Consider the following 27,380-nt stretch of genomic DNA (forward strand, 5'->3'; position numbering starts at 1 on the left):
GTCTACTTTCCTGGAAAAGCCACATGCACACTGCTTTGCTCTTCAGACAGAAGACAATGAGAACTTCTCAACCTACAGAGCTTCTATCATATCTCTGGTGCAACAATAAAAGTTATATTGGGAGATGTTAATTATGTGACCTATTCCAGCCTGGAAGGTTCTGATCACAAATTTAGGGCCACAGTCATCTTCACATGCACCTGTAGGACCATCTTCCTCTTGTTCTGAGATCACAAGACGGGTTCAAAGTGATGGCAGAGTTCTCTGGCCACTTCCTTTGTGAATCACTGATACTGAATGTACTACTCTTGACTTTCACAAAGGTTGGAGGACTGTTTCCAGAAGAACCTGGACTTTGTCTGAGGCCCATCACTGCTAAGCTGGTATTGTAGTGCCGAAAACACCAATGTTATGGAGCCACATTTTATGATCCATCAGGAATGGAAAATGTCAGTAGGCCCTAAAATGTGTGCCTTTTCACATATCAACCCCAGCTACTTCTTCACGTTTCTTACCTCCTTCTCTTTCGTACAGTATTACTTTAAGTAACGGCACTTGGTATTTTACTTAGATTTAGGTTAGATTTAGATTACTTACAGTGTGGAAACAGGCCCTTCGGCCCAACAAGTCCACACCGACCCGCCGAAGTGCACCCAGACCCATTCCCCTACATTTACCCCTTCACCTAACACTACGGGCAATTTAGCATGGCCAATTCACCTAACCTGCGCATTTTTGGATTTTAGGTCATAGCAAAATAGGTTCACAAATAGTTTTGGAAATATATCAAATTTAACATAAAAACATTAAATTTCCAATATTTCTGTGCTCACTGCAAAAGGTTAAAAAGGTAAAAAAATAATGTATTGGCTTTAGAAGGTACATCAATTGTACTTGTGTTCTTTTTTAAAAAGTCAAGTTTCTTCTATGCAACTACATCCACAGCCCTGTACATTTTAAATTATGTTTTATGCTGTACATAAGTGACTGTTCACTGTTTCTTTCTTCCTGACTATATTAATATTACATTTTACGCAGGCAATAATCCAGTTCTTGTTAAAATTCTACCATTGATGCATAAAACAATGAAAAAAAAGTGTGGTCTTCCAGGGATTGGGATAAGTTTCTCATCTTAATGAATTAGGAGCAGAAGGATGCCACTCAGTCCCTTAAAGTTTGCTCTGATAGTCTTGTAAAGCATAGCTGACTTGATTTTAACCTCAACTCCACAACCATTGTCCTCCAATAAGCTTTCACCCCTTGCTAATCAAGCATCTATTTACCTCTACCTTAAAAATACTGAAAGTTTGTTCTGATAGTCTTGTAAAGCAGAGCTGACTTGATTTTAACCTCAACTCCACAACCATTGTCCTCCAATAAGCTTTTACCCCTTGCTAATCAAGCATCTATTTACCTCTACCTTAAAAATACTGAAAGATTCTGCCTCCACTACCTTTTAAGAAAGAGAAGTATGAGAAAAAGAGTCTCCTTTGTTTTAATTGGGCAACCTCTCATTTTTAAATTGAAATCTCTACTTCTAGATTTTCCCAAGAGATGAAAATCCCTTCCACACCTACTCTGCCCAGAGCAACACCTTTATCCTATGAGTGAACCATCAAATAACTCCACCCATTCCAGGCATTATTCTAGTAACCTTTCTCTGAACTGTCGCCAACACATTTATAGAACAATCTCGATTTCCGAACGAGATGGGTGGGGAGTATTTTGTTTGGATAACCGATTGTTCAGATAATGGATAACATTTTTACCGGACCTTGAGATCTTGTTTGAATAACCCAAAATTCAGATAATTGACGTTCAGATAATCGAGGTTGTTCTGTATATGACTGGAGAGTGGCTAATATTTTTAAAAAAGGCTATAAGAAGTGTGGGGACTATAGACTTTGGTCATCAGTAGGTTGTTGAAGGTGATTCTGAAAGATAGGATTTATATGCATTTGTAGAGGCAAGGAATGATTAGGGATAGTCAGCATGGTTTTATGCAAGGGAAAACGTGTCTCACAAACTTAGAGTCATAGAGATGTACAGCATGGAAACAAACCCGGCCCAACCCGTCCATGCCGACCAGATATCTCAACCCAATCTAGTCCCATCTGCCAGCACCCAGCCCAAATCACTCCAAACCCTTCCTATTCATATACCCATCCAAATGCCTCTTAAATGTTGTAATTGTACCAACCTCCACCACTTCCTCTGGCAGCTCATTCCATACACATACCACCCTCTGTGTGAAAACGTTGCCCCATAGGTCTCTTTTATATCTTTCCCCTCTCACCCTAAACCTATGCCCTCTAGTTCTGGACTCCTTGACCCCAGGGAAAAGACTTTGTCTATTTACCCTTTCCATGCCCATCATAATTTTGTAAACCTCTTTAAGGTCACCCCTCAGCCTCCGACGCTCCAGGGAAAACAGCCCCAGCCTGTTCAGCCTCTCCCTATAGCTCAAATCCTCCAACCCTGGCAACATCCTTGTAAATCTTTTCTGATCCCTTTCACGTTTAACAACATCTTTCCGATAGGAAGGAGACCAGAATTGCATACAATATTCTAAAAAAATGGCCTAACCAATTTCCTGTACAGCTGCAACATGACCTCCCAACTCCTGTACTCAATACTCTGATCAATAAAGGAAAGCATACCAAACACCTTCTTCATTATCCTATCTACCTATGACTCCACTTTCAAGGAGCTATGAACCTGCACTCCAAGGTCTCTTCGTACAGCAACACTCCCTAGGACCTTACCATTAAGTGTATAAGTCTTGCTAAGATTTGCTTTCCTAAAATGCATTTCCTACCTCGCATTTGTCTGAATTAAACTCTATCTGCCACTTCTCAGCCCGTTGGCCCATCTGGTTCAAGATCCTGTTGTAATCTGAGGTAGCCCTCTTCGCTGTCCACTACACCTCCAATTTTGGTGTCATCTGCAAACTTACTAACTGTACCTCTTATGCTCGCATCCAAATCATTTATGCAAATGACAAAAAGTAGAGGACCCAGCACCAGTCTTGTGGTACTCCACTAGTCTCAGGCCTCCAGTCTGAAAAACAACTCTCCACCACCACTCTCTGTCTTCTACTTTTGAGCCAGTTCTCTATCCAAATGGCTAGTTCTCCCTGTATTCCGTGAGGTCTAACCTTGCTAATCAGTCTCCCATGGGAAACCTTGTCGAACTCCCTACTGAAATCCATATCGATCATATGCCCTCATCAATCCTCTTTGTTACTTCCTCAAAAAACTCAATCAAGTGTTTTTTGAGGATGTAACCAAAACAATTGATTAGGGCAGAGTGGTAGACATTATTTACTTGGATTTTAGTAAAGCCTTTGACAAGGCTTCACATGGGAGACTAATTAGTAAAGTTAGATCACATGGGATTCAGGGTGAACTTGCCAATTGGATACAAAATTGGCTTAATGGCAGGAGACAAAGAATGATGATGGAAGTTTATTTTTCAGACTGGAGGCCTGTGACCAGTGGTGTTCCACAGGGATTAGTGCTGGATTCACATTTGTTTGTCATTTATAGAAATGACTTAGATAAGAATACAGAAGGCATGGTTAGTAAGTTCACAGATGGCACCAAAATTAATGATATAGTACAGTAAAGGTTATTTGAGATTACAAATAGATCTTGATCAATTGGGTCAATGGGCAATAGAGTGGCAGATGGAGTTTAATTTGGATACATGTAAGGTATTGCATTTTGGTAAAACAAACAAGGACAGGGCTTATACAATTAAAAGTAGAGCCTTGTATAGTATTGTAGAACAGAGAGACCTAGGGGTTTAGCTATATAATTATTTGAAGTTTGCGTCACATGTAGTTAAAAAGGCATTTAGCACACTTGTCTTCATTGCCCAGACATTTGAGTACAGGAGTTGGGACATTATGTTGAGGTTGTAGAAGACATTGATGAGGCCTCTTCTGCAGTATATGTCCAGTTTTGGTCACCTGGTTGTAGGAAGGAAATTATTAAGCTGGAAAGGGTTCAGAAGAGATTTATCAGGATGTTGCTGGGAATGGAGGATTTGAGTCATAAGGAAGGGTTGGAGATACTGGAACCTCTTTCACTGGAGCATTGGAGAGCATATAGAGATTTCTAAAATCATGAGAGTTATGGATAAGGTGAATGAAAGGTGGGGGATTTCAAGACTAGAGGGCATATTTTTAAGGAGATAAATTTTAAAAAGGCATGATGAGTAATTTTTTTTTAAACAGAGAATGGTTCATGTGTGGAATGAACTTCCAGAGGAAGTAGTGAATGTGTGTTCAGTTACAATGTTTCAAATTTAGCCAAGTACACGAATTTGAAATGCTTGAAGGGATATGGGCCAAGCGCAGGTAAATGGGACTAGTTTAGTTTGGGATTGTGGTTGGCATGGACTGTATCTATGCTGTATGACTCTATGACTCTGTAGTAAGGTGACCAGTACTGCAGTCAATATTTTAGATGTGGTCTCACTAATGCCCTGAATAACTGAAGCGCAATCTGCTTACTTTTGTATTCAATTCCCCCACAATAAACAATAACATTCTATTTGCCTTCCTAATTACTCACTGTACGCACATCCTAACCTTTTATGATTATGGATGCTGTTGTAACTTGGCCCTCTGATGTCTCACATTTTGATAATATGATTCTCTTTCTTTTTTCCTTCTAAAATGGACGATTTTACATTTTCATTTTTTAGTTTAGATTAGCATGAGTTTGCACTGTGTCTTGTGGCACTCTAGTATTTGTTCCAAAGAAGTGTGTGAAGAAAGGTCACTCTTTTATCTTTTACCTTCAAATGATTTTTATGTCCTAATTTTTTTTTTTGTTTTAATTTAGAAAAGTAAAAACTGATCTTTTTTATTGCAAATGTTTTCCTTCTTGAGTGTCTGTGAAAATCCTCTAAAGTGGTTGACTGCTTAGAAAGCCTGATTACATCACTCTTATTCTGTGCCCAGTAAAGAACATTGCAGTCAGATGCAGTATCACTACCATGTGGTAGAGGTGAAATTCTTACTTCGAGAGATTTCTCAATCTTTCAGTGAGTCGAGGTTTGCTACTGGCCACAAAACACTAGGCCATTACGCTTTGGAAGGTTTTCAGCAAATTTCTCAGCTCTGGCCCAATGTTCTGGATAACTATCTGGAATCGGGGAATTTGAATTCTAGTATTCCAAATGGCACAACACTTACTGTACTCCAGATCTAGAGGATGAGAGAGTGTAGAATATGATCTCTTCACAGGGCAGCCAAACAATATTGGATAATTGGAGAGATAGAAATTCCAAATTTAAATTTTGAACCATTTTCCTTCAATGAATCACATACATAATGTGATTATTCTATATGGCAGATTTGATGGACCAAATAATTTTATCCCCCTTTTTTTGCGATTCATAAATAAGCTTTATCTTGTTCAAATGATCAGTTTACTCCCTAAATTTTAAATAAGTACTTTTGGATATAAATGAAATGTATTCAAGCCTGAAGTATGTATTGGCAAGTCCAGTTAATCAGTTTAACAGAGAAACGAAAGATAAGAAAATACCATTTGTTCCCATTCAAGCAAATTCCTTCAATCCACTATTGTTCCAATCACAGAATCCAACACATTTTAAACATATCTAACTTTATTATCTTTAGGACCCTGCCTGACAAATAATTCTAATTTTGTGACACCCTTGAGTAAAAGATTGTTCCCACTGCCCGTTAAATTCACTCATCATTAATTTAAATCTAATGCCAGTTGGAAACATTCTTTTTGTTTACTCTGAAGCAATGATCTGGGTTTTCCTATACAATTTAATGGTGTATATAATGCTGTGAGTTCTGTTTCTTCATCAACTCAATTTTAGGTTTTGATTTTTACACATGGAGTTAAATTTCTTGCTTTTCTCTGCATTTTATTCCAATGCTTGCATATTTGTCGGCAATGCAGCAACCAGAACTCAGAAGAAATACAGTGAAGTTACAATTATATTATATATTTTGTCTTAATTCAGGTGGTTTTGAATTCAGATTCTCTCAAAAATGGCAGCATAAGAACATACTTAAATAACATATTTCATGACAACTGGATGTCTTAAAGGCCTTAATAGCTAATTAAGTATCTTTGACAATATGGGCAGAATTTAATGCCTCCTTGGTGACTAGTTGTGAGGGGTGGAGGAGCATTCAATCAGGTGTGAGGTTATGAGCTTATTCTGCCACCCTGTTCCCTCTGCCTAGCTATGTCCAGGATGCGAAGGCTATGGGCCAACACAAATTTTGATGCAGCTCCTATTTTAGGCTCCTTTGCAAACTTAGCTTGAAATTGACCAAAGCATGCATTGTTCATGGTACAATTAGTCTTAGCAATTCTTGAAGAATCCAATGAAATTACCATTAAAGCAACTAGGGAGGCCTTCAACCCAAAAACGTTAAGTAATCTTTCCTGAATGTAGTGTCATGAGGAGCTGGAGTAACCAATGTAATACTATGAATCTCAAATGACCTCAAAAGTTATAGAATGTAGCAATGTGGCCACTAGTAATAATGTATGATAAGAAATCTCTATTTACAGTGTAGAATAAGCCACCATTTTTATTCTTAGGATTTAATTAAAAAACTTAAGAGTATTGCAAAAATAACGTTAATGTAAGTTATGTCAGTAAACATTTGCCTGTGAAGCACACACCAATGTGAGTAAGAGCCTAATTTAAAAATAACTAACCAGAACCTCTCAGTTTAATGATTTAGGTGCATCTATCACTTTTTATCGTCTCCGAGATAATTGTCTCACATTAATGAATGTTGGTAATGATGAAGACAAATTAAAATGTGTAAAACTGTTTCTCAGCTGTCACCTGTAAAATTTAGACCTATGTATATTTCTCAGCTTGCACTATTTATTTCTGAAAACTGTAATTTTTATTGTAATCACCGACATGAGAAGGATATAAGAATAGAAGCTATATCCATGGAATTCAAGAAATAAAATAAAATTTTCATGACCAGCAGATGTTTCAAAACGCTATACAGCCAGGAAAGGTTCTTTGGAAGTGTAATCATTATTGAAGTGTAGGACACGCGGCAGAAAATTTCCATTTAGCACATTATTAGAAACTGCATCGTGAAAATGATTAGAAAATATTTTTGTGAAACAAAAACAGAAATTGCTGATGAAACTCAGCAGAATCTGTGGGAAGAAGGAGTTGACAAGTGTGGTGCTGTCAAAACACAGCAGGTCAGGCAGCATCCGAGGAGCAGGAGAGTTGACATTTCAGCCGTAAGATCTTCATCAGAATGTGAAGGGGGGAGGGGGAACTGAGAAATAAATAGGAGGGTGAGGATGGGGATGGGGGGAGGTATATGGGAAAGCAATAGTTAGGTGCAGGTGGGGGATGATTGTGATTGGTCGGTGGAGAGGGTGGAGCGGATAGGTTGAAAGGAAGATGGACAGGTCAAGAAGGTGGTGCTGAGTTGGAGGGTTGGGTCTGGGATGAGGTGAGGAAAGGGAGATTTGGAAACTAGTGAAGTCGATGTTGATGCCGTGAGGTTGAAGGGTTCCAAGGTGAAATATGAGGCATTCTTTTTCCAGTCATCGGGTGGCTTGAATTTGGCGGTGAAGGACGCCCAGGACTTGCATTTCCTTGGTGGAGTGGGAGGGGAGTTGAAGTGGTCGGCCACAGGATAGTGGGGTAGTTTGATGCATGTGTCCCAGAGATGTTCCCTGAAATGTTCTGCGGAGTTGGTGTCCGGTCTCCCCGATGTACAGGAGGTCACATCGAGAGCAACAGACAAGATAGATGAGGTGGGTGTATGTGCAGGAAAATCTCTGCAAGATGTGAAAAGAACCTTTGAGCACAGCCTCAACGATCATTCTCCAGACCATCTACAACCTCATCACCTCAGAGAATCTTCCATCCACAGCTCCATAGTCCCTGAACCCTGCACCGCCTGGTTCTACTTCTTAGTCAAATTCCACAAACCTGACTGCCTCAGTTGACCTATTGTCTCTGCCTGCTCCTGCCCCACCAAACTTATCTCCTCATATCCTGACTCTGTTCCCCCCCCCCCCCCCCCCCCCCCCGCCCCGGTCCAGGAACTCTTCACATATGTTCGGGACACCATCCACATCCTCTACCTCCTCCATGACTTTTGTTTTCCTGACCCTCAATGCCTCATCTTCACCATGGACATCCAGTTCCTGTACATGTCCGTCCCGCATGGCGAAGGCCTCCAAGCCCTCCATTTCTTTCTCTCCCGCCGACCCAATCAGTAACCTTCCACTGACACACACAATTGTTTGGTGGAACTGGTCCTCACCCTCAACAACTTCTCCTTCAAACCCTCCCACTTACTTGAGACCAAAGGGGTAGCCGTGGGTACCCACATGGGCCCCAGCTATGCTTGTTTCTTCATAGGATATGTGGAACAGTCCATCTTCCGCAGTTACATCGGCACCATTCCCCACCTTTTCCTCCATGACATTGATGACTCAAGTGCCAACTCATGCTCCCACAAGGACGTTGAATATTTAATCAACTTCACAAACACATTCTACCCTGACCTTAAGTTCATCTGGACCATCTCCGACACCTCCCTCCCTTCCTGGACCTCTCTACCTCTATCTCTGGCGACTAACTCAACACGGACATCTATTTCAAACCGACCAACTCACACAGCTACCTGAACTATACCTCCTCCACCCCACCCTCCTGTAAAAATACTATCCCTTGCTCTTAATTGCTCCGCCTCAACCATATCTGCTCTCAGGAAGAGGAATTCCGCACCAGGACATCCCAGATGGCCTCCTATTTCAAGGACCACAATTTCTCCTCCCACATGATCAACAATGCCCTCCAGCGCATCTCCTCCACTTTCCGCACTCTGCCCCAGAACTCCACCCCTCCAACCCCCTGGTTCTCACCTTCCACCCTACTAATCTCCGATACAGCGCATTATCCTCTGCCATTTCTACCACCTAGAATCAGACCTCACCACCAGATATATATTTCTCTCCCCACCCCTATATGCATTCTGCAGAAACTATTCACTCCATGACTCCCTTGTTAGGTCCATCCGACGACTGGAGGAAGATCGCCTAATTTTCCACCTTGGGAAGCTACAACCACACGGCATCAGCATTGACTTCCCCTCCCCCCACTTCAACTCAGATCCAACCCTTCAACTCGACACCACCCTCTGAACCTGACCTACTTATCCATCTTCCTTCCCACCTATCCACTCCAACGTACCCACTGACTTATCATCACCCCCCGCCTTCCCAGCTACCTTCGCCCTCAGCACGACCCCACCCTCCTCTATGTCTCATACCCTTCCCCCCCACCCCCCAACATTCCTGATGAAGGTCTTATGCCCGAAACATCAACTCTCCTGCTCCTTGGATGCTGCCTGACCTGCTGTGCTTTTCCAGCAGCATACGTTTCAACTCTGACTCTCCAGCATCTGTAGTCCTCACTTTCTCCTTGTCTCTGTGGGAAGAAAGCAGAGTTAATGTTTTGAGTCTAGTGTCTCTTTATTCCTGTGTTCCTTAATTCCTGAAAGGAAGGGATAAAGTTTCTTGTTAGAACATTGAACAAGCCAGACAATGAAGTGGAACTGTGAGGCAGAACAGCTTTGAGCCAACTGATGGAGAGAGAGAGGTTGAGAGTGTGCATAGAGTGTTACATAACAGTGTGTGTTGATCTCAGGATGTGACAGAACAACTGTCTGAGGATTGTTGTCCATCAAGAGATATCTGTGATCCTGGCTGAATTTGAAACACGAAGGATGAAATTTCAGTTGAATCCATCTGGAGTGAGTCTGAACTGGAGACATTCACTGAAGATTGAGATGTGGCTGTGGAAGCAAAGACTTCATCAAATACTAGAAGAGAAAACGAAAATAATGATGGAGAGCAAGAACAAAGGTCAGAACGGAAAGCCCATCAGAGAGGAAGAGAATTTCTTCAAGTTGGCCATTCCAAGAAGAGATGTGGCAGTGAGTTAAACTTTTCAAGTCTGGTGACTCTTCTTTCAGAATTTTTCATCAGTCTTGTTGAAGAGTCACTGGATTCAAAATGTTAACTCTGTTTTCTCCCAACAGATGCTGCCAGACCTGCAGAGTTTGGCCAGCAATTTCTGTTTTTGTTTCAGATCTCCCAATCTGGTAGTTATTTGTTTTATTGTAATATTTCTGTGATATTGATTGAGAGATGAATATTGACCAGGAAGGACACTGGGGTAACTTCCTCACTTCAAAATAGTGTCCTAAGGACTTTCTGACTAGCTACAAGATCATGCAGAGTCTCAGTTTAACATTTCAGCTGAAAGACAGTGTCACAGTGTCTTGAATGCAACAGTGACGAACAGAGAAGGCATTTTACAAGAAACTATGTGTGGAGTTAAAAGAAACAGAAAGCTGAACATTGTGTTACTGCAGGGATTGTGATTTGGAATTTTTTACCGATGTCGTTCAGTTTTTCCAGAGGTGCCCAAACCATGTAATGAGATTTATTAAAGGGGTCTCTGGGACATCTGGGCAATCAAGATTGTTCTGAAACTTGCTACGAACATTCAGCAGGTGTGTACCATTTGGGTGACCACCATCTCCAGAAACTTGGATACAATACAGCTGCAAGTGAACATGACACGAGGGCTAAACTGATTGAATGGGAAAGTGAGAAACCTAACTTATAATAAGCCAAGTTAGAGAACTTTGGATTTGTACATGGTATCACATTTATGCAGTGTTGTGAGTGCTTTGATTTGTGTAAGGTGTGTCTTTGCTTTGTGAAATTTGCCTTTTTATTTGAAGCATCATTTACTTTTTAATTCACGTTTAACTTGCATTGGCTCTGATTCATTTGAAGTAAAAGTTGCAAGAGATGTTTTTTTTTTAAATTTCGAGGTCATTTGAAAAATTTGGTTATTTTGATTTATCTTTCCCAACAGGGATTATAGCACAAACATGTCTTTAAAAATCCTCAGTCTAGGCAGTCTTTTTTTTGAAAGCAAATATGCTTCCTCCCCAAAATCATTAGTTCAGTGCTGATATACAGATTTGATGTCACGGTCATGTAATGTGAGAAGTGTCCCTTTGTTTCAGGTTCGTCTACTGATTGCAGAGAAAGGTGTGCAATGTGATGAACGGGATGTTAGTTTACCATTAACTGAACACAAGGAACCCTGGTTTATGCGCCTGAACCTAAGTGAAGAAGTGCCAGTACTGATCCATGGGGACAATATCATCAGTGATTACAGCCAAATTATTGATTACCTAGAGAAGGTCTTTGTGGGAGGTAAAGTTTTACAGTATCAAGTATTTATCGAACAAAGTATAATGTTTGTCTTCAGCATATTGTTAATATGAAATATGTGTGAGAAATTATTGTTGAACTTTCCCATTGAAAGCAATGAGAGAGTTCATTTTTTGTTCACAGGATTTTTTTTATCTCTCAATCTAAATATTAACACCAGTGATGCTTGAATAGAACTGAAACCAACAAATGCTGGAAATCACAGTAGGTCAGGCAGAATTCATGGAGAGAGAGCAAGCTAACGTTTTGAGTCTGGATGAGTTAATTAGTTGTCCAAATATAAAACAATACTCTTTTTAATTCATATATGACCATAAGTCAACAGGAATTTGTAAATTTATGTAAACTAAATAAAAACAAATTCTATTTGATGTCTGTATTCTACAAAAATTCGAAAAGCCAGTGTAAAGGGAAAGCAGGTTATTGTTACTAGTAACTTGAGCCTTTGTACAAAACATGCTTCTTTTGACAAAATTTGTTGATTACAATTTGGTGATAAGGATTTTACAAATGAGCGCAACTAATTCTGCAGCTACCACTTGTATTTGTCTAAAATCAAAACTGTTACCCACTGTGTTTTAATCAATGACAGCGAAAACAACCACATACAATTACATAGAGCCTTTCATCTAAAAAAGGTCCAAAGTTACTTCCCAAGGAGTAAGAAATACATGAATGCAGTGGCAAAAGAAATGAACAAAAAACTTGATTGAAGAGCTTGGTATTTTTTGTTATTCATTCATGTGCTGTGGGCGTTACTGGCTAGCCCAGCATTAACCTTAATTGCCATTGAGAAGGAAGTGGTGGCCTAATTTCTTGAACCACTTCAGTTCTTAGAATGTAGAGATACTCATTATACTGTTATAAAGGGAATTTCTGGATTTTGAACCAGCAACAATAAAAGAATGGCAATATAGTTCCATGTCAAGATGGTGTGTGAGTTTGAGAGGAATTTGCAAGTTACAGTGTTCCCGTACAGCTGCTACTCTTGTCCCTCTAGGTGGTAGTGGTCATGGGTTTAGAAGATGCTGTCGAAGGAGCCTTGCTAAGTTGCATCTTTTAGCTGGTTCACATTGCTGTCATTGTGCATCAGGGTGAGGAGAGTGAATGTCAAAGGTGAGATGGATGGCGTGTTAGTGAAGTGGATTGCTCAGTCCTGAAGCTGCACTTAGTCAGGCAAGTGGAGAACATTCCATTACACTCCTGACTTGTGTGTTGTAGATGATGTACAGGCTTTGGGAGTCAGGGAGTGAGTTACTTGCTGCAGAATTTCTACCCAATGACCTGCCCTTACAGCCATTGTATTTCTGTGAACAGTCCAGTTAGTCTGGTCAATGGTAACTAATTCAGTTTGGATATCGAACCATGACATCTAGGTGATCTTATGTTGGAGCTGGTCATTGCTAGTCATTTGTGTGGTGCAAATGTTACTTGCTGTTTATCAATCAAAGCTGAGATGTCCATGTCTTGCTGTATATGGACACAGACTGCTTCAGTATCTGAAGAACCATAAATGGTGATAAACGTCTATACTCCAAGCACATGATGGAGGAAGATCATCGATGAAGCGGCTGAAGATGATTATGCCTAGAAATTACCTTAAGTAACTCCTGCACTGATGACATGGGTCTGGGGTATTTGACTCCAAAAACCACAACAAACTTTCTTTGTACTAATATGATTCCAGCCAGTGGAGAATCTTGCCCCGATTCCCATTGGCAGCAGTTATGCTCAGGCTTCTTGAAGTCATGCTTGGTTAAATGCTACTTTGATGTCATGGGCAGTCACTGTTACCTCCACTTCTGAAGATTGTCCATGTTTTGACCAAAGTGGAAGGAGGTCAAGAGTCAAATGGCCCAGCTGGAATGCAAATGTAACATCAGTGAGCAAGTTACTACTTCGTCAGTGCTACTTGAAAGCACTATCAATAACTCCTTCCATTGCTTTACTGATAATCGAGAACAGACTAATGGAGTGGTAATTGGCTGGGTTTGTCATGCTTTCTGTGCACAAGCAATTTTCTGCATTGTCAGTTAGAGAGCAATGTTGTAACTGCCCTGGAACTTGGCTGAGAGTGACCTGGAATAGGAAGGGTCCATAGACACCGTGGTATCCAGTGTCTTCAGTTGTTTCTTGATATTGTTACGACATGGAGGTGAACCCTTCTGTTAATTAAACCAAACACCCAGAAAAGCTCATCTCACCTCATAATCTGTTAAAATATGAGTAACAGAGAACTCCCAAATTCCACTACTTAAAGATAATAACATTTATTTTCTAACTCTAAAAGTGAACTTTAAACAAAAACTATTCATAAATCTAAGCCCCCTTTCTCTTAACTGCTTACTATCTGCCTCCAGCTGTATAACAATATGCTGTTCCAATAAGACATTTATTAAAATTGCAACAACTTTATTTCAAAATCACACAGTCTGAATTCTTCTGTTTTCACTCTTGTGGCTGCTGATCTCCACTGGGTCGTCTTCATTCTTCTTACTGAAAATATGTTTCACATGAAAAGGTACCATTGATGGAGAGTCTTTTCTAATTTCTTTGAGAATGAGATGTTTGATTGGCAATTAGCTCTCCAGGAGATTCTCTCTTTATGGAAGTTGCTCTCTGACCAATTTTCAAATGTCTGCATTCTTATACCCCCAACATCAGATTGTCTCATTGGTTCAATATTGGCAAAACAATAGATTCAAACTCACTGAGGTTTTAGTATCCTGGGGCATAAGTTAAACTAATTGGTTAAATTCAAATTGTTGTCAAAACAGCACCCAAAACTCAGGTATCAATTTTACAGCCAAATGTTACTTATTTTAAATTTTCAAGTACACTCTGGGACTGCTAGCCAATCGTATACACAGACACTTGTAATCTCTCAGTTCAGGACAGCATATTCTTTCTCTTAAAAGTACAGTTCATGCCTTCAGCTTTTTAACAATATCATGTGCACTAAATTGAAACCTGGCATCTATGATGCTGGTGTCCTCAAGAGGAGGCCAAGAGGGATGACTTGGCACTTCTGGCTAAAGATGGATGCAGATGATTTGGCATTGATGTTTTGGACTTTCCACCTTTGAGCTCCACCTCCTGTTAATTGTTTAATTGTTCACCATTAGTCACCACTTGATGTGGCAAGACTACAGAGTTTAGATCTGATCTGTTGGCTGTGAGATTGTTCAGCCCTATTTTATGCTACTTCTCTTGTTTAGTGTGCAAGTGGTCCAATAGTTTACATTTACCAGGTTGGCATCACATTTTTAGGTATGTCTGATGCTGCTCCTGGCAAGCCCTCAAAATGGTAAAAAGGAAAGAGAAAGGTAGAGCATTGGAGGGGTTGAGGAAAGAAATTCCAGAGCATAGGGCTAAATAACTGTTATACTTGATATGTCACACCATAATGTAGTTGAAAAGGGTTTCCTTAGGGGCACAGTTTAGTTTGCTATTCCCATGAATCCTGAAAAACAGTCATAATCATTCTAACTATTATGCATTTAAGTAAACAGTGGTATCCTTCTGTTCAGTATATATTTTTTTCCAGACATACAGACTACTTTTAAACATCAAGGAGCCAAATTTTGTAGCCTTTGCTTAATAATGACAGATGGATTAAAACATGCCCATAAAAATAGGCAAGGACCTTTCCCCAATAATCATTGTCTTCACAGATGTTTTTGTATGCTGATTAGAGATTAAAATATCTGCCCTACTCTAAACAAGGTTATTAATGTAGAAACATTATAGCCACACTGGAAGTTCCCACATGTCAGCTGGTGAACATCTTGGCTTCTTTCCAGCATCTCAAGAGATACTTGTTAATTTTTTCCATTAGGGTCCACCCAGCAACCTCTGAACCCAGAATACTCATTCTGTCCGCTGCCTGTTCCTTTCCCACGGGCCAATGTTTAGCCACTTGATTTGAATACTTTAGTTCAGTGGCTTTCACCAACTTTTAGAAATGGAAAACCAAACTCAAATGCATTTGCTTAATAAAAAAAAGTCATAAGTATATATTCTTGCAATATTAACGGTTATTCATTCATTCAGACCTACATATTTATTTGTTAATGGAAAATATGAGGATTAATTTTTCAAAATTTACATAGCTAATAGTGCGTTTCACTTAGGAGTTGATGATTTGGGCATGATTTTTTAACCATTTGAATTGATGGCCAGCATGGGAATGCCAACTGGCCAGCTCAATAGGTGGCACCCTTCAGTCTGAACCAGAAGCTCTCAGTTCAAGTCTCTAGAATTTGTTAGCCGCAGAAGGGGCAATCATGATGTGCTCAAATTAGTTAGTTTGTCAGTTTGTTAATCTTACCAAAACTTGTCCACTATTTCCAAATGGAAAAAGAAGATATGAAATAAATAAACATGACAATGTCATGTGAAACACAAATTTTTGATATTTATTCTTCCTTATGAGGCTCCTTATGGTATGTGGGCAGAAAATGTACAAAGAATGCTAAAGGTTAAAGTGGAATTTAATAGTTTATTAAATTACCAGTACAGTTTCATGAATCATTTTCAAATTTGAAAGCTGTTAAAGCTTTGGGATTTAATTGTGATGATCATTAGGGGATCTGCCATTTATAATGCATTATTAAACAAAGTGCAACCTTACCACCTTTAAGTGGATTGCAGAATGCAACTCTGACACCCCTGAATGGTTTACACCTTATTTTGGGAAGTTCAGATATACGAAAGGACTAAAAAGAACTGAACCAGCTTAGACACTGTACCACTTCATGGTTCAGTTTCTCATCAGTTGTAAAATGTAAACCGAGATCACCGGCTGGCTTGACCTCCTGAAGGATTTTTCACTGTTATATTTGCATCCTTGGAAAATAGAAATCAGTATTTGGGGAAGACAACTCTAATATAAACATGAAAGACCATACAATACATGGATGGTTTTGCAGAATAAATTGAAAACTGTTTTAAAATGAGCATAATTCCTTCATTGAAAATAGTTACTCTTTGATGTCTCAGTTTTTTTTAAAGTAATCGATACACAATTATTCATTGAATGGCTACAGAGTTCAAGATACATTTGCCCAACATAATAAAGTGAATACTTTCAAAATAAGCATCTGGAATATATCAAGGATTAACTACCTTTCGGTAAATTATTCAAACAAACCTTTACTTCCTATCATCTGTTGACATCGTTGTTTCACAATAATGGATACTGCAAATTAGAATATTGCCAAGGATAAGGCAGAAGAAGATTTTAGTTTACACTAGAGACTGGAAAACTAAAAGAAGGCCTAAAAGGGATCTGGAAGGGCTTTGCTTGTGACAAAACAGATAACTCCAAACCCTCAGTTTTCTCTTTCAATTTCTGGCCTCACCCTCTCCCACTATCTTACATCTTCTCCTGGTCCTTCCCCAACTCATGACCCCTAGACCCAGATCCATCCACCTTGATCCTTGAACCAGAGGGATACCTGGACCTAATTACAACTGTAATTCCACAGCAGCATTCATTATCTCAGACTCATTATCAACGTTCTGTGTAGCTGCCCCAATGTTCCATGCATAACAGTCAGCGTTGGTACACTGATCGTGGCATTGACAAGCAACTGTCTTGCCTTGTAGCTGGTAAGAACATTTCAGGGAATGCTGCTGATCATCCTGATTATGGACCTGGCTCTATCTACTACTTACTTGAGGACCTTTTTGATCATTTATTGATTCTCACATAGAAAGCTCAAATCTCACCAATCAGGGAGATGGCACATTCAAAATTACCCTATTGTCTTCATTTTAAATTAATTCTCTCCCTGAAAATCAAAAACTGAATTGTCAACAAAAGTGCCTTAAACAATAAAAATACACAAACTTTTACCCTTAGCATGAACGTGCTAATTGTAATCTGTACCAATAATATTATACAAATATTATTGGTACAGATTAGAAATTCACACTTTGTTGCAAACTTTTCCTTGCATTCTTCTAGTTCAGAGGTGGGGAACCTTTTCATGTTGGAAGGCCGCATTATGTTAGTTGTAATCTAATAAGGCCGCATTCAAGAAACTTCAATTATATATTCTTCAAAATTCACATTATTTTGTAAAAATCTAACTAGAGTTGCATTATAACTAAAGCATGAGCATAGCAGGTGTTGAAATAGCCCTTATGACTTACCAATTTTTTAATTGTGGCAGTCAGTCTGTGAGGATTATTTCGTTGAATTTTCTTTTACTCTCTGGTATTTTAAATACATTCATTTTAAGATTAAAATAAAAATAATAAAGGACAAGAAATACCATATTAATAAAAAATAAAGGATTTGTTCTGCAAAATTTGGATTCATTCAAAAGGCCACACACCATGGCCTAGAAGGCCTTAAGGCCGCAGGTTCCCCACCCTTGGCCTAGTTAAATGTTTGATGTGTCACTTGGTGCAACACTTTGATTTTAAACATTCTGGTCCTGGAAAAGCAATTCTTTAAAAAGTTATAATGAAAAGAACTGAAGGTGCTGTAAATCAGAAACAAAAATAGAAGTTGCTGGAAAAACTCAGCAGGTCATAGAGTCATAGAGATGTTACAGCATGGAAACAGACCCTTCGGTCCAACCCGTCCATGCCGACCAGATATCCCAACCCAATCTAGTCCCACCTGCCAGCACCTGGCCCATATCTCTCCAAACCCTTCCTATTCATGTACCCATCCAAATGCCTCTTAAATGTTGCAATTGTACCAGCCTCCACCACATCCTCTGGCAGCTCATTCCATACACATACCACCCTCTGCGTGAAAAAGTTGCCCCTTAGGTCTCTTTTATATCTTTCTCCTCTCACCCTAAACCTATGCCCTCTAGTTCTGGACTCCCCAACCCCAGGGAAAAGACTTTGCCTATTTATCCTATCCATGCCCCTCATAATTTTATAAACCTCCATGAGGTCACCCCTCAGCCAGCAGATGTATAGTTTCGTTGCTATCAACTATAGCTGGTAACATAAGTTTGATGACTTATCCTCTTGTAACCATAGCAAAGGTTCACTTTTTTGTTTTTCAAGATTCAATAGATTTAAGTATTCTGCTTTTTCCCTCATACCTCATGCAGAATGATATCTGTTAGAAGGATAAATGGGGGAGGGGGGGAGTACTGGGGAGGATGGTTGTCCTGTCATTTTCCTGAAATCAGCACAGAAATATTTCTGTCGCTACATGAGACATGATGAGAGCTGGCGCAGCAAGTGACAAAACATACACTGCACAGAACACTTTTCAGAATTTGTTGTTAAGCCATGTTATAAAGATATGTACTAACAATGTTATATTGGCTATCAGAGTGTTCTGTACTATAATTACTCACCTTCGTAAATACTATTTTTTGAACAAAAACAGAAGAAGCTGGAAAAGCTCAGCAGTCTGGCAGCATCTGTGAAGAGAAATCATTGTTAACATTTTGGGCCCAGTGACTCTTCCTCAGAACAGTTAACTCTGATGTAGCATCTGTGGAGAGAAATCATTGTTAACTGTTCTGAGGAAGAGTCACTGGGCCCAAAATGTTAACAATGATTTCTCTTCACAGATGCTGCCAGACTGCTGAGCTTTTCCAGCTTCTTCTGTTTTTGTTCAAAAAATAGTGTTTACGAAGGTGAGTAATTACAGTACAGAACACTCTGATAGCCAATATAACATTGTTAGTACATTTCTTTATAACATGGCTTAACAACAAATTCTGAAAAGTGTTCTGTGCAGTGTATGTTTTGTCACTTGCTGCGCCAGCTCTCATCATGTCTCATGTAGCTACAGAAATATTTCTGTGCTGATTTCAGGAAAATGACAGGACAACCATCCTCCCCAGTACTCTCCCCCCGCCCCCTCATTTATCCTTCTAACAGATATCATTCTGCATGAGGTATGAGGGGAAAAGCAGAATACTTAAATCTATTGAATCTTGAAAAACAAAAAAGTAAACCTTTGCTATGATTACAAAAGGATAAGTCATCAAACGTATGTTACCAGCTATAGTTGATAGCAACAAAACTATACATCTGCCAGCACGACAGTTCATAAATGTAAAACTGCCTTCTACAAATTGAATTCAAGCTGAGGGTGTACCTACAAGGTAATAACTCAAAATTGGACAAAATGTTTATGTAGAACCCTTCCAGCCATGCATTAACATCAGTCTATACTGTGATTAAATCCAAAGTCTTGTCCAAGTGTTAATAAACATTTTAAAATATGGAACTGCGCATCGTCAAAGTGCTGCTGACTGCCAGCATGCTGACTGGCATTGTTTTAATATGAAGAGAAATATCTAATAGCAGCCTGTTGGAATTTATACAATGAAATCTGTCTCACTTATCCCAGTGCCGGACTCTAAAAACAAACCTGAGTCAAACACTCCAGAACTTGTAAAATCATAGAGTTTGCACAGAGTGAGAGATGGCCATTCATCCCATTGTGTCCATACACTCATCCAGAATCTAGCTATTTTAATCATATTTTCCAGCACTTAGCCAACAGCTTTGCATGCTATGGTATTTCAATTGCTAATCTAAATACTCAAATATCTTGAGTGTTCCTGCCTCTACTCCCTTTTAGGCAGTGAGTTTCAGATACCATAACATCCTTTGGGTGAAAGAATCTTTCCTCACACGCCTTCTAAACCACCTGTTTCTTACCTGAAAATAGTATCTTCTGGTTATTGACCCCTGTACTAAAGGCAAAAAGTAATTTATTTACCCTGTAACTCCAAACAGGGTCCCTCTCCTTCTCTGCTCTAAGAAAAACAATCCACTCTATCTAGTCTGTTTTTTCTTGCTGAAACAGTCCATCCCAAGCAAGATCGTGCCGAATCTCCTCTGCACCCTCTCTAGTACAATTACAACTTTCCCGTAATGCGGCAATCAGAACTGCACACAGTATTCCAGCTGTGGCCTAACTGATGTCTTACACAGCTTCTTTGTAACTTATTTGCTCTTGTATTTAATGCCATGACTAATGAAGGCAAGTATCTCATACTTCCTTAACAACCTTATCTACCTGTCCTGCTGCCTTCAAGAATCTATGGACATACACATCAAAGACACTCTGGTCTTCTCGACTTTCAAGAGTCCTACATTCAATGTATATTCCTTTTCCTTGTTATTTCTCCCAAAATGTATGACCTCAAACTTTTTAGGATTAAATTCTATTTGCCACTGTTCAGCCAATCCAATTAGCCCATCCACATTGTCCTATCATCCCGAGAATGTGAGAGAGTTTTGTGAGCATGTGAACATGAATTCCATAAGGAATAGAAACAGGATTAGGATTAGGCCATTCAGCCACTCAAGCCTGCTCACAACCCTCGAAGAAAAGAAATTCCCCGTCACAGGTACCTCTTTATTTTGAAGTTATACTGTCTGGTCCTAGAATGTCCCATGAGGGGAAACATCTGTAAGACCATAAGACATAGGAGTAAAATTGGGCAACTTGTGCTATCGATACTGATCTGCCATTCAGTCATGGCTGATATGTTTCTCAGTCGAAAGGTCTGGCGCTGGAAAAGCACAGCATGTCAGGCAGCATCTGAGGAGCAGGAGAATCAACGTGTTTCAGGCATAAGCCCTTCATCAGAAATGTGGTGAGGTGGGGAAGGAGCATGACTCAGAGTCCTCAACTGCTCCTCACATGGCAAGCTGTTTTTCCCTGGGACCATTTCTGTAAACCTCCTCTGGATCTTGTCTAATGCCAGCACATCCTTCATGATACAGGGCCCAAACTGCTCGTGATTTACATGCACTTCACTAAACATAGCCTACTGTACACACTGCTCCCAATGTGGACCACTTTACATTGGGTAGATGAAGCAGAGACTGGGTGACCACTTTGCAGAATACCTACGTTCTGACTGCAAAATGATCCTGAACTTGCTATCACCTTGCATTTCAACACACACTATGTTCCCTGAACAACATCTGCATTTGGAGCTTGCTACGGTGCTTCAGCAAAGCTCAGCACAAGCTGGAAGAACAACATCTCATTTTCTGCTTGGAAACCCTGCAACCTTTTGGACTCAATATCGAGTTCAATCACTTCAGGGCTTGAGCACTTTCTCCTAAGTCTGTATGCCAACTCCACACACAGACCTCATCATCACATGGGCTGCTACCACAAACAACCCATTGTCAGTTACCAGTGGTCCCCATTAGCAGCAATTCATGCTCCCAGGCTGATCTTTACCCACTTCTTTGTCTGCCCAACTGTTTTTCCTCTCTCTCTGGGCTCCATCTGTACTTATTGTTTACTTCTTAACACTCCCCCACCCATTCTGTATCATATATACCAAACTTTTTTCTAGTTATCATCAGTTCTGATAATCTGGACCCAAAACATTAACTCTGCTTTCTAACCACAGATGCTGCCAGACCTGCTGAATTTTTCCAGTAATTTCTGTTTTTGTTTCCACATTGTTCAAGCCCCTTATGATTCCTCCAGTTGTTTTTATTAGTGCATCTGACAAACCTTTTTCCAATATAATATGTTGCTGTACATTCAGGACAGTACTTTGAGCAAAATATACTTCCCAGGACAGTTTTCCTTGTATAATTTGGTTCCTGTTTGAAATTTGTTGAAAGAAAAATGTTGTGTTGATATTTAATTTTCAAAGCATTTGCCTTCATTCGGACAACATCCATGTTAATTTCCGATTTTAGGTAGTGAATGCTGCAGTAAATTAATAGCTATTCTCTATTGAAATATGTTACTGATTTTCGTCTGAAGGGATGATCTACCATGTACAATTTTTCAAAAAATCCTCAGGTGATTTTAAATAAGGGCATAGTTTCATTATGCAAACAATCTAAATAAGCTTAAATGAGTATGAAAATCACAAATACTCAGTGAGGCCACATGGTTTAATAATCTCAAATATGAGGAAAATTACATTGATAGAGTTGGATTTCTGAATTTGAGATTAAGACATGCATTGGGGAAGAGTTGAAGGAACTGAATCTACACTTAGGCGTACTTTACCTGGTCTGAATTTTATTTCATTACCTTGCCCATAGTCCCCTGAAATACAAGGTCTTGATCTGAGCTAGCCTGTGAGAACCATCAGAGATTGAGTCATTTCCCTGACACACACACACGCAAAAAAAACACACATTTAAAGACAAATCAATCTTTTTCTTTAGTTTTGTATATTTCCTTTTTGACAGTTGCAAAGTGGTTTTGGAGATAACAGTAGAACAAATGACCTTTTGAAATTGGAAATGATATACGACATAAGACCCTCTATTCATATTCCAGACAACCTTCTGAAAGTGAATGTATATTAAGATTTCAGTTGCTGTTAATGAATAAACAACTCAGATTCCAGAGTGAAACCTGGCTTATTTGACCATGGGTTTTATTTTTGCAATTTTATTTGCAAGATGGTGAGTCATTAAACATATTAATCAGTGATTGTCGATGTACTGTTGACAAAAGAACATGAAAGTTTATTATTACAACAGCAAAAAAAAAGATCCTTTTACGTTATGTAGGAACTATTTGGAATAATTTGATTATACATGTCAGAAACAAAGACTTAACTGTTTTATTTTCAAAAACAACCTTACAGATATGCAAACTTTAGTAAAGGGTCACCTGATTTCTACTTTTAAATTCGTTGTTGAGATGGTTGTATTTGTTTCTTTCTGATAAATTTTTGTATTCACTTGGTGCTAGCTTCTTTAGTTAATGTCTCCTCATGAAATCCTTAAACAACCTGCGAACACAGCTCACATATATCTTAAACTAAAACAAATTGCTGGAAAAGCTCATCAGGTCTGGCAGCATCTGTAGAGAGAAATCAGAGTAAATGTTTCAGGTTCAGTGACCCTTCCTCAGAACTGATGGTAGCTAGGAAAATATTTTTTTTGTGTAGAAGATAGGGTGGCAGTGGGGGACGGATTAAACAATAGATGGTGATAGAGCCCAGAGAGAGAAGAACAATTGAACAGACAAAGGAGTTGATAACGATCAGCTTGAGAGAATGAATTGCTATTAATGGGGACAACTGGGGACTAACAATGAATCGTGTGTTATAGCAGACCATGTGATAATAAGACCTGATGTGTGGAGGTTGGCATAAAGATATAGGGGATGTTGCCTCAAGCAATAAAATTGTTGAACTTGATGTTGAGTCCAGAAGGCTTGGAAGGCAACTCTGGCTCACTGCAGTGCTCCAGTGCAGCTCAGTGTATTTTCATTTTGGGAACTCTACAGCCACATGACTGATTCCCTGCCACATGACTTTGCACAACTATATGCTTTTTGCTTTAGTTTCAAACCGTCTATAACATTTCAAGTTAACCACAGATTGTAGGTTTATTCCCTTGGAATTTTTCTTGCTCATTGGAATGTGTCTATTGTGTATTCTGAAATATCCCCTTTAATGTTTGCCATTACATCTCTACTGGCCTTTCCTTTAACATAATTGCTGATTCACTTTAGCCATCTCTGATTTCATGCCCTCATAATTCACCTTCTTAATTTTTGTTTTAAATAGTCTTAGACCTACACTTCTCTCCCTCAACCTGAATGAAGAATTCAACCATGTTATGGTTCTTGCTACTTAGGATTAATGAATGATGTCATCGTGAAGATGCCCCAATCTCATTGCACAATACTTGCTCTGGTATAGCCTTCTCTCTGGTCATTTTAGAAAATGCTGTTCCATGAAACAATTCTGAAAATATTATCTGAACTGTTCATCTAGGCTGCCTTCACCCATTAGACGTTTCCATTCTATCTAGGCAAAAGTGAGGACTGCAGATGCTGGAAACCAGAGTTTAGATCAGAGTGGTGCTGGAAAAGCACAGCAGGTCAGGCAGCATCCGAAGAGCAGGAAAATTGACGTTTCGGGCAAAAGGGCTTCTGCCCAAAATGTCGATTTCCCTGCTCCTCGGATGCTGCCTGACGTGCTGTGCTTTTCCAGCACCACTCTGATCTTTCCCATTCTATCTGCTAACTAAAATTACATGATTATTGCTATGCCTTGCTGACAAGCTATCATTATGCCTTCCTTTAAATTCCTCCCTACCACGAGGTCATTGTTAGAGGACCTGTATGCCATTTTTACAAGTACTTTATGCCTTATCATTTCTCATTTCTACAAACTGTTTGCACATCTTGATTCATTAAACTTCAGGCATTGCTGTCGATTGTACTACTGCCATAGTTAGCAAACAGAGCTACCAATCCACCTTTTCCTAACTTCTTGTCATACCTATGTCTCCAATACCCTTCAAGATTCAGGTCCAAATCCATATCACCCCACAGCTTTGTCTCTAACAGATTGTACTTATTCATTTTTATTTGTACTTGCAGCGGATCTGTTTTGTCATGGATGTTAGATACATTCAAATACAGACCCTTTATTTTTATTCTTTTATTCTTTTTGTAAGTTCAAGTCTTATCTGTTGGTTGGCTCTTGATTCATATTCTCTATCCCTTACTATCACAGTCCATTTATCATTTTGCCATATTAATCCCATTAGCCTTGACTATGCTCTTTGATTTACTGCTACTTGCCAAATTTAATCACTTGCCTCCACTATGCAGTTTAAAATAGTATTTTCTTCCCTAGTTGTGCTCTATGCATGGCTCAGGTGGAGATTGTCCTATCGGTATAGATCCCAGTTTCCCCAGAACTGATGCCAGTGCCCCATGAAGCAGAATTCACTTCTCCTGCAGTCTTTGAGCCACCCATTCATGTCTCTAATTTGATTTGCTCTATGCCAATTAGCACTCAGTAATAATGCAGAGATTATGACTTTTGAAGTTCTTAATTTGGTGCTGAGCTTCTTATATAGAAAGTGATGGCCTAGTGGTATTATTGTTATATCATTAATCCAGAGACCCAAGTCGTGTTGTGGGGACCTAGATTTGAAGCCAGCCATGACAGATGGTGGAATTTAAATTCAATAAAAATCTGGAATTAAAAGTCTAATGATGACCATGAATGAGTTGTTGATTGGCAGGAAAAAATACATCTGGTTTGCTAATGTCCTTTAGAAAGGAAATTCAATCCTCACCTGGTCTGGCCTACATGCGACTCCAGATCCACAGCAATGTGATTGACTCTTAACTTCCCTCTGGGATGGACAATTAAATGACGGCCTAGCCATCATATGAATGAAAAAAAAAATCTCTGCCAAGCCTTCTCCTTTGTTCTTCCTTTGCTGCTGGTACCTACATTGATAAGGATGACTGGATCCTCCCCATCCCACTGTAAGTTCCTTTCCAACCTGAGCAAATCTTGGCAGTGGGCAGGTAACGCAGCCATCTGGACTCATGCTCTTTGCTTCAGATAACAGTGTCAATCCCCATCACTGTACTGTTCCCTACTATTGCTACATTCTTTCATGCTCACCCGTCTTGAATTACTCCCCATACTATGGTACTATGATGTGTTGACTTATCCCCCCCGTAGCCCTCTATCACATCCGACAAGCTGAAACAACCTCAAAATGTTGTCTGGCACTATCACTGCTAAATGGGACCGAGTTTGAACAGAGTTAGCGACTCGGTATTGGGCATCCATGAAGCTCTGCTGGGCATCAGAAGCAGCAGAATTATACTCCAACATAATCTGCAATCTCACAGACCAGTATATTCCCCCATTATGTCATTGCAATCAGGCTAGAGATCAATCCTGATTCAATGGAGAATGTAGGAAGGCATGCCAAGAGCAGCATCAGTCATACCTGAAAAAAACATGTCAATGTGGTGAAGTTACCAAACAAGACTACTTGCCAACTAAACAGCAAAAGCAGCAAGTGAGAGTCAGAGCTGAGCAATCCCATAACGTGGATCAATCTAAGCTCTGTTTTACTGCCACATTCAGTTGTGACTGGTGGTGGACAATCAAAAACTGTTTTGAGAAGAATGCTCCACATACATCCCATCCTCAATGATAGAAGAGCCCAACATATCAGTACAAAAGATAAGGCTTAAGCATTCACAATCGCTTTCAGTCAGAATGTGATGGAATACTCTCCACATGTCCGGATGAGTGCTGCTCCAACAACATTTCAGAAGCTTGAAACCGGCTAGGACAAAACAGCCTGCTTGATTAGCATCACATCCACATTCAATCACTTTACCACACAATGATCAGTAGCAGCAGTGTATACTGTCCACAAGATGCATTGCAGAAATTTGCCAAAGAAGGGTGGCACGGTGGCGCAGCAGTTAGCACTGCTACCTCACAGCCCCAGAGACCCAGGTTCAATTCTCATCTCAGGCAACTGTCTGTATGGAGTTTGCACATTCTCCCCATGTCTGCGTGGGTTTCCTCCGGGTGCTCCAGTTTCCTCCCACAGTCCAAACATGTGCAGGTTAGGTGAATTGGCCATGCTAAATTGCCCGTGGTGTCAGGTGAAGGGGTAAATGTAGCGGAATGGGTCTGGGTGGTTTGCTCTTCGGAGGGTTGGTTGGGCCGAAGGGCCTGTTTCCACACTGTTAGTCATCTAATCTCTTGACAACCTCTTTCAATTCCACAACTACTTCCATCTAGAAGAACAAGGACAGCTGATACATGGGAACACCACCACTTGCAAGTTCCTCAGTAAACTACTCACCATCCAGACTTGGAAACATAGTGTCATTCCTTCAATGTTGTTGGGTCAAAATCCTGGAATTCTCTCCATTGTGGGTATACCCATAGCACATTAACTACCATGGTTCAAGAAGGTAGCTCACTAACACCTTCAAAGGGTAACAAGGGATGGGCAATAAATACTGGCCCAGCTAGTGATGCCTACGTCCCACGAATGAATAAAAAATGTCTATATCTGTATCCCCTTCATTAGAGAATAGAAACAAAGAGGTGAAGACCATCAAAAAATCTATCATATTAGTTAGATCAGAACTATGCTGACTGCAGTCAGTGATATTAAAATTAGGATATTTCTTCAACATTACAGGTACATTAAAGAGTTGTAATCATGAATGCTGTCTGGTGCCAAAACAGCAAAACACTGATTTGTGAACTTCATTTTCATGCTTCAGGTTCTCTGAGAAACACTGTTTCTTATTTGTTCAATTTGTAGGCAGCTGAT

At 39.7% G+C, this 27,380-nt stretch overlaps 1 protein-coding gene across 2 annotated transcripts in view; it reads left to right on the forward strand.

Annotated features, from left to right (window-relative positions):
- Nucleotides 1-27,380, forward strand: part of gdap1l1 (ganglioside induced differentiation associated protein 1-like 1) — a 90,618-nt gene that overhangs the window by 30,845 nt on the left and 32,393 nt on the right. For both annotated transcript variants that reach the window (XM_087994906.1, XM_043710296.2), the window contains one exon: nucleotides 11,105-11,297. In XM_087994906.1, coding sequence (XP_087851032.1) covers nucleotides 11,105-11,297 — 193 coding nt within the window. The remainder of the gene's footprint in view (nucleotides 1-11,104; nucleotides 11,298-27,380) is intronic.

Source organism: Chiloscyllium plagiosum, unplaced genomic scaffold (genome assembly GCF_037043375.1).
Source record: "Chiloscyllium plagiosum isolate Xiang-an unplaced genomic scaffold, Cpla_swu_hap1 HiC_scaffold_15, whole genome shotgun sequence".
NCBI lineage: Eukaryota > Metazoa > Chordata > Chondrichthyes > Orectolobiformes > Hemiscylliidae > Chiloscyllium > Chiloscyllium plagiosum.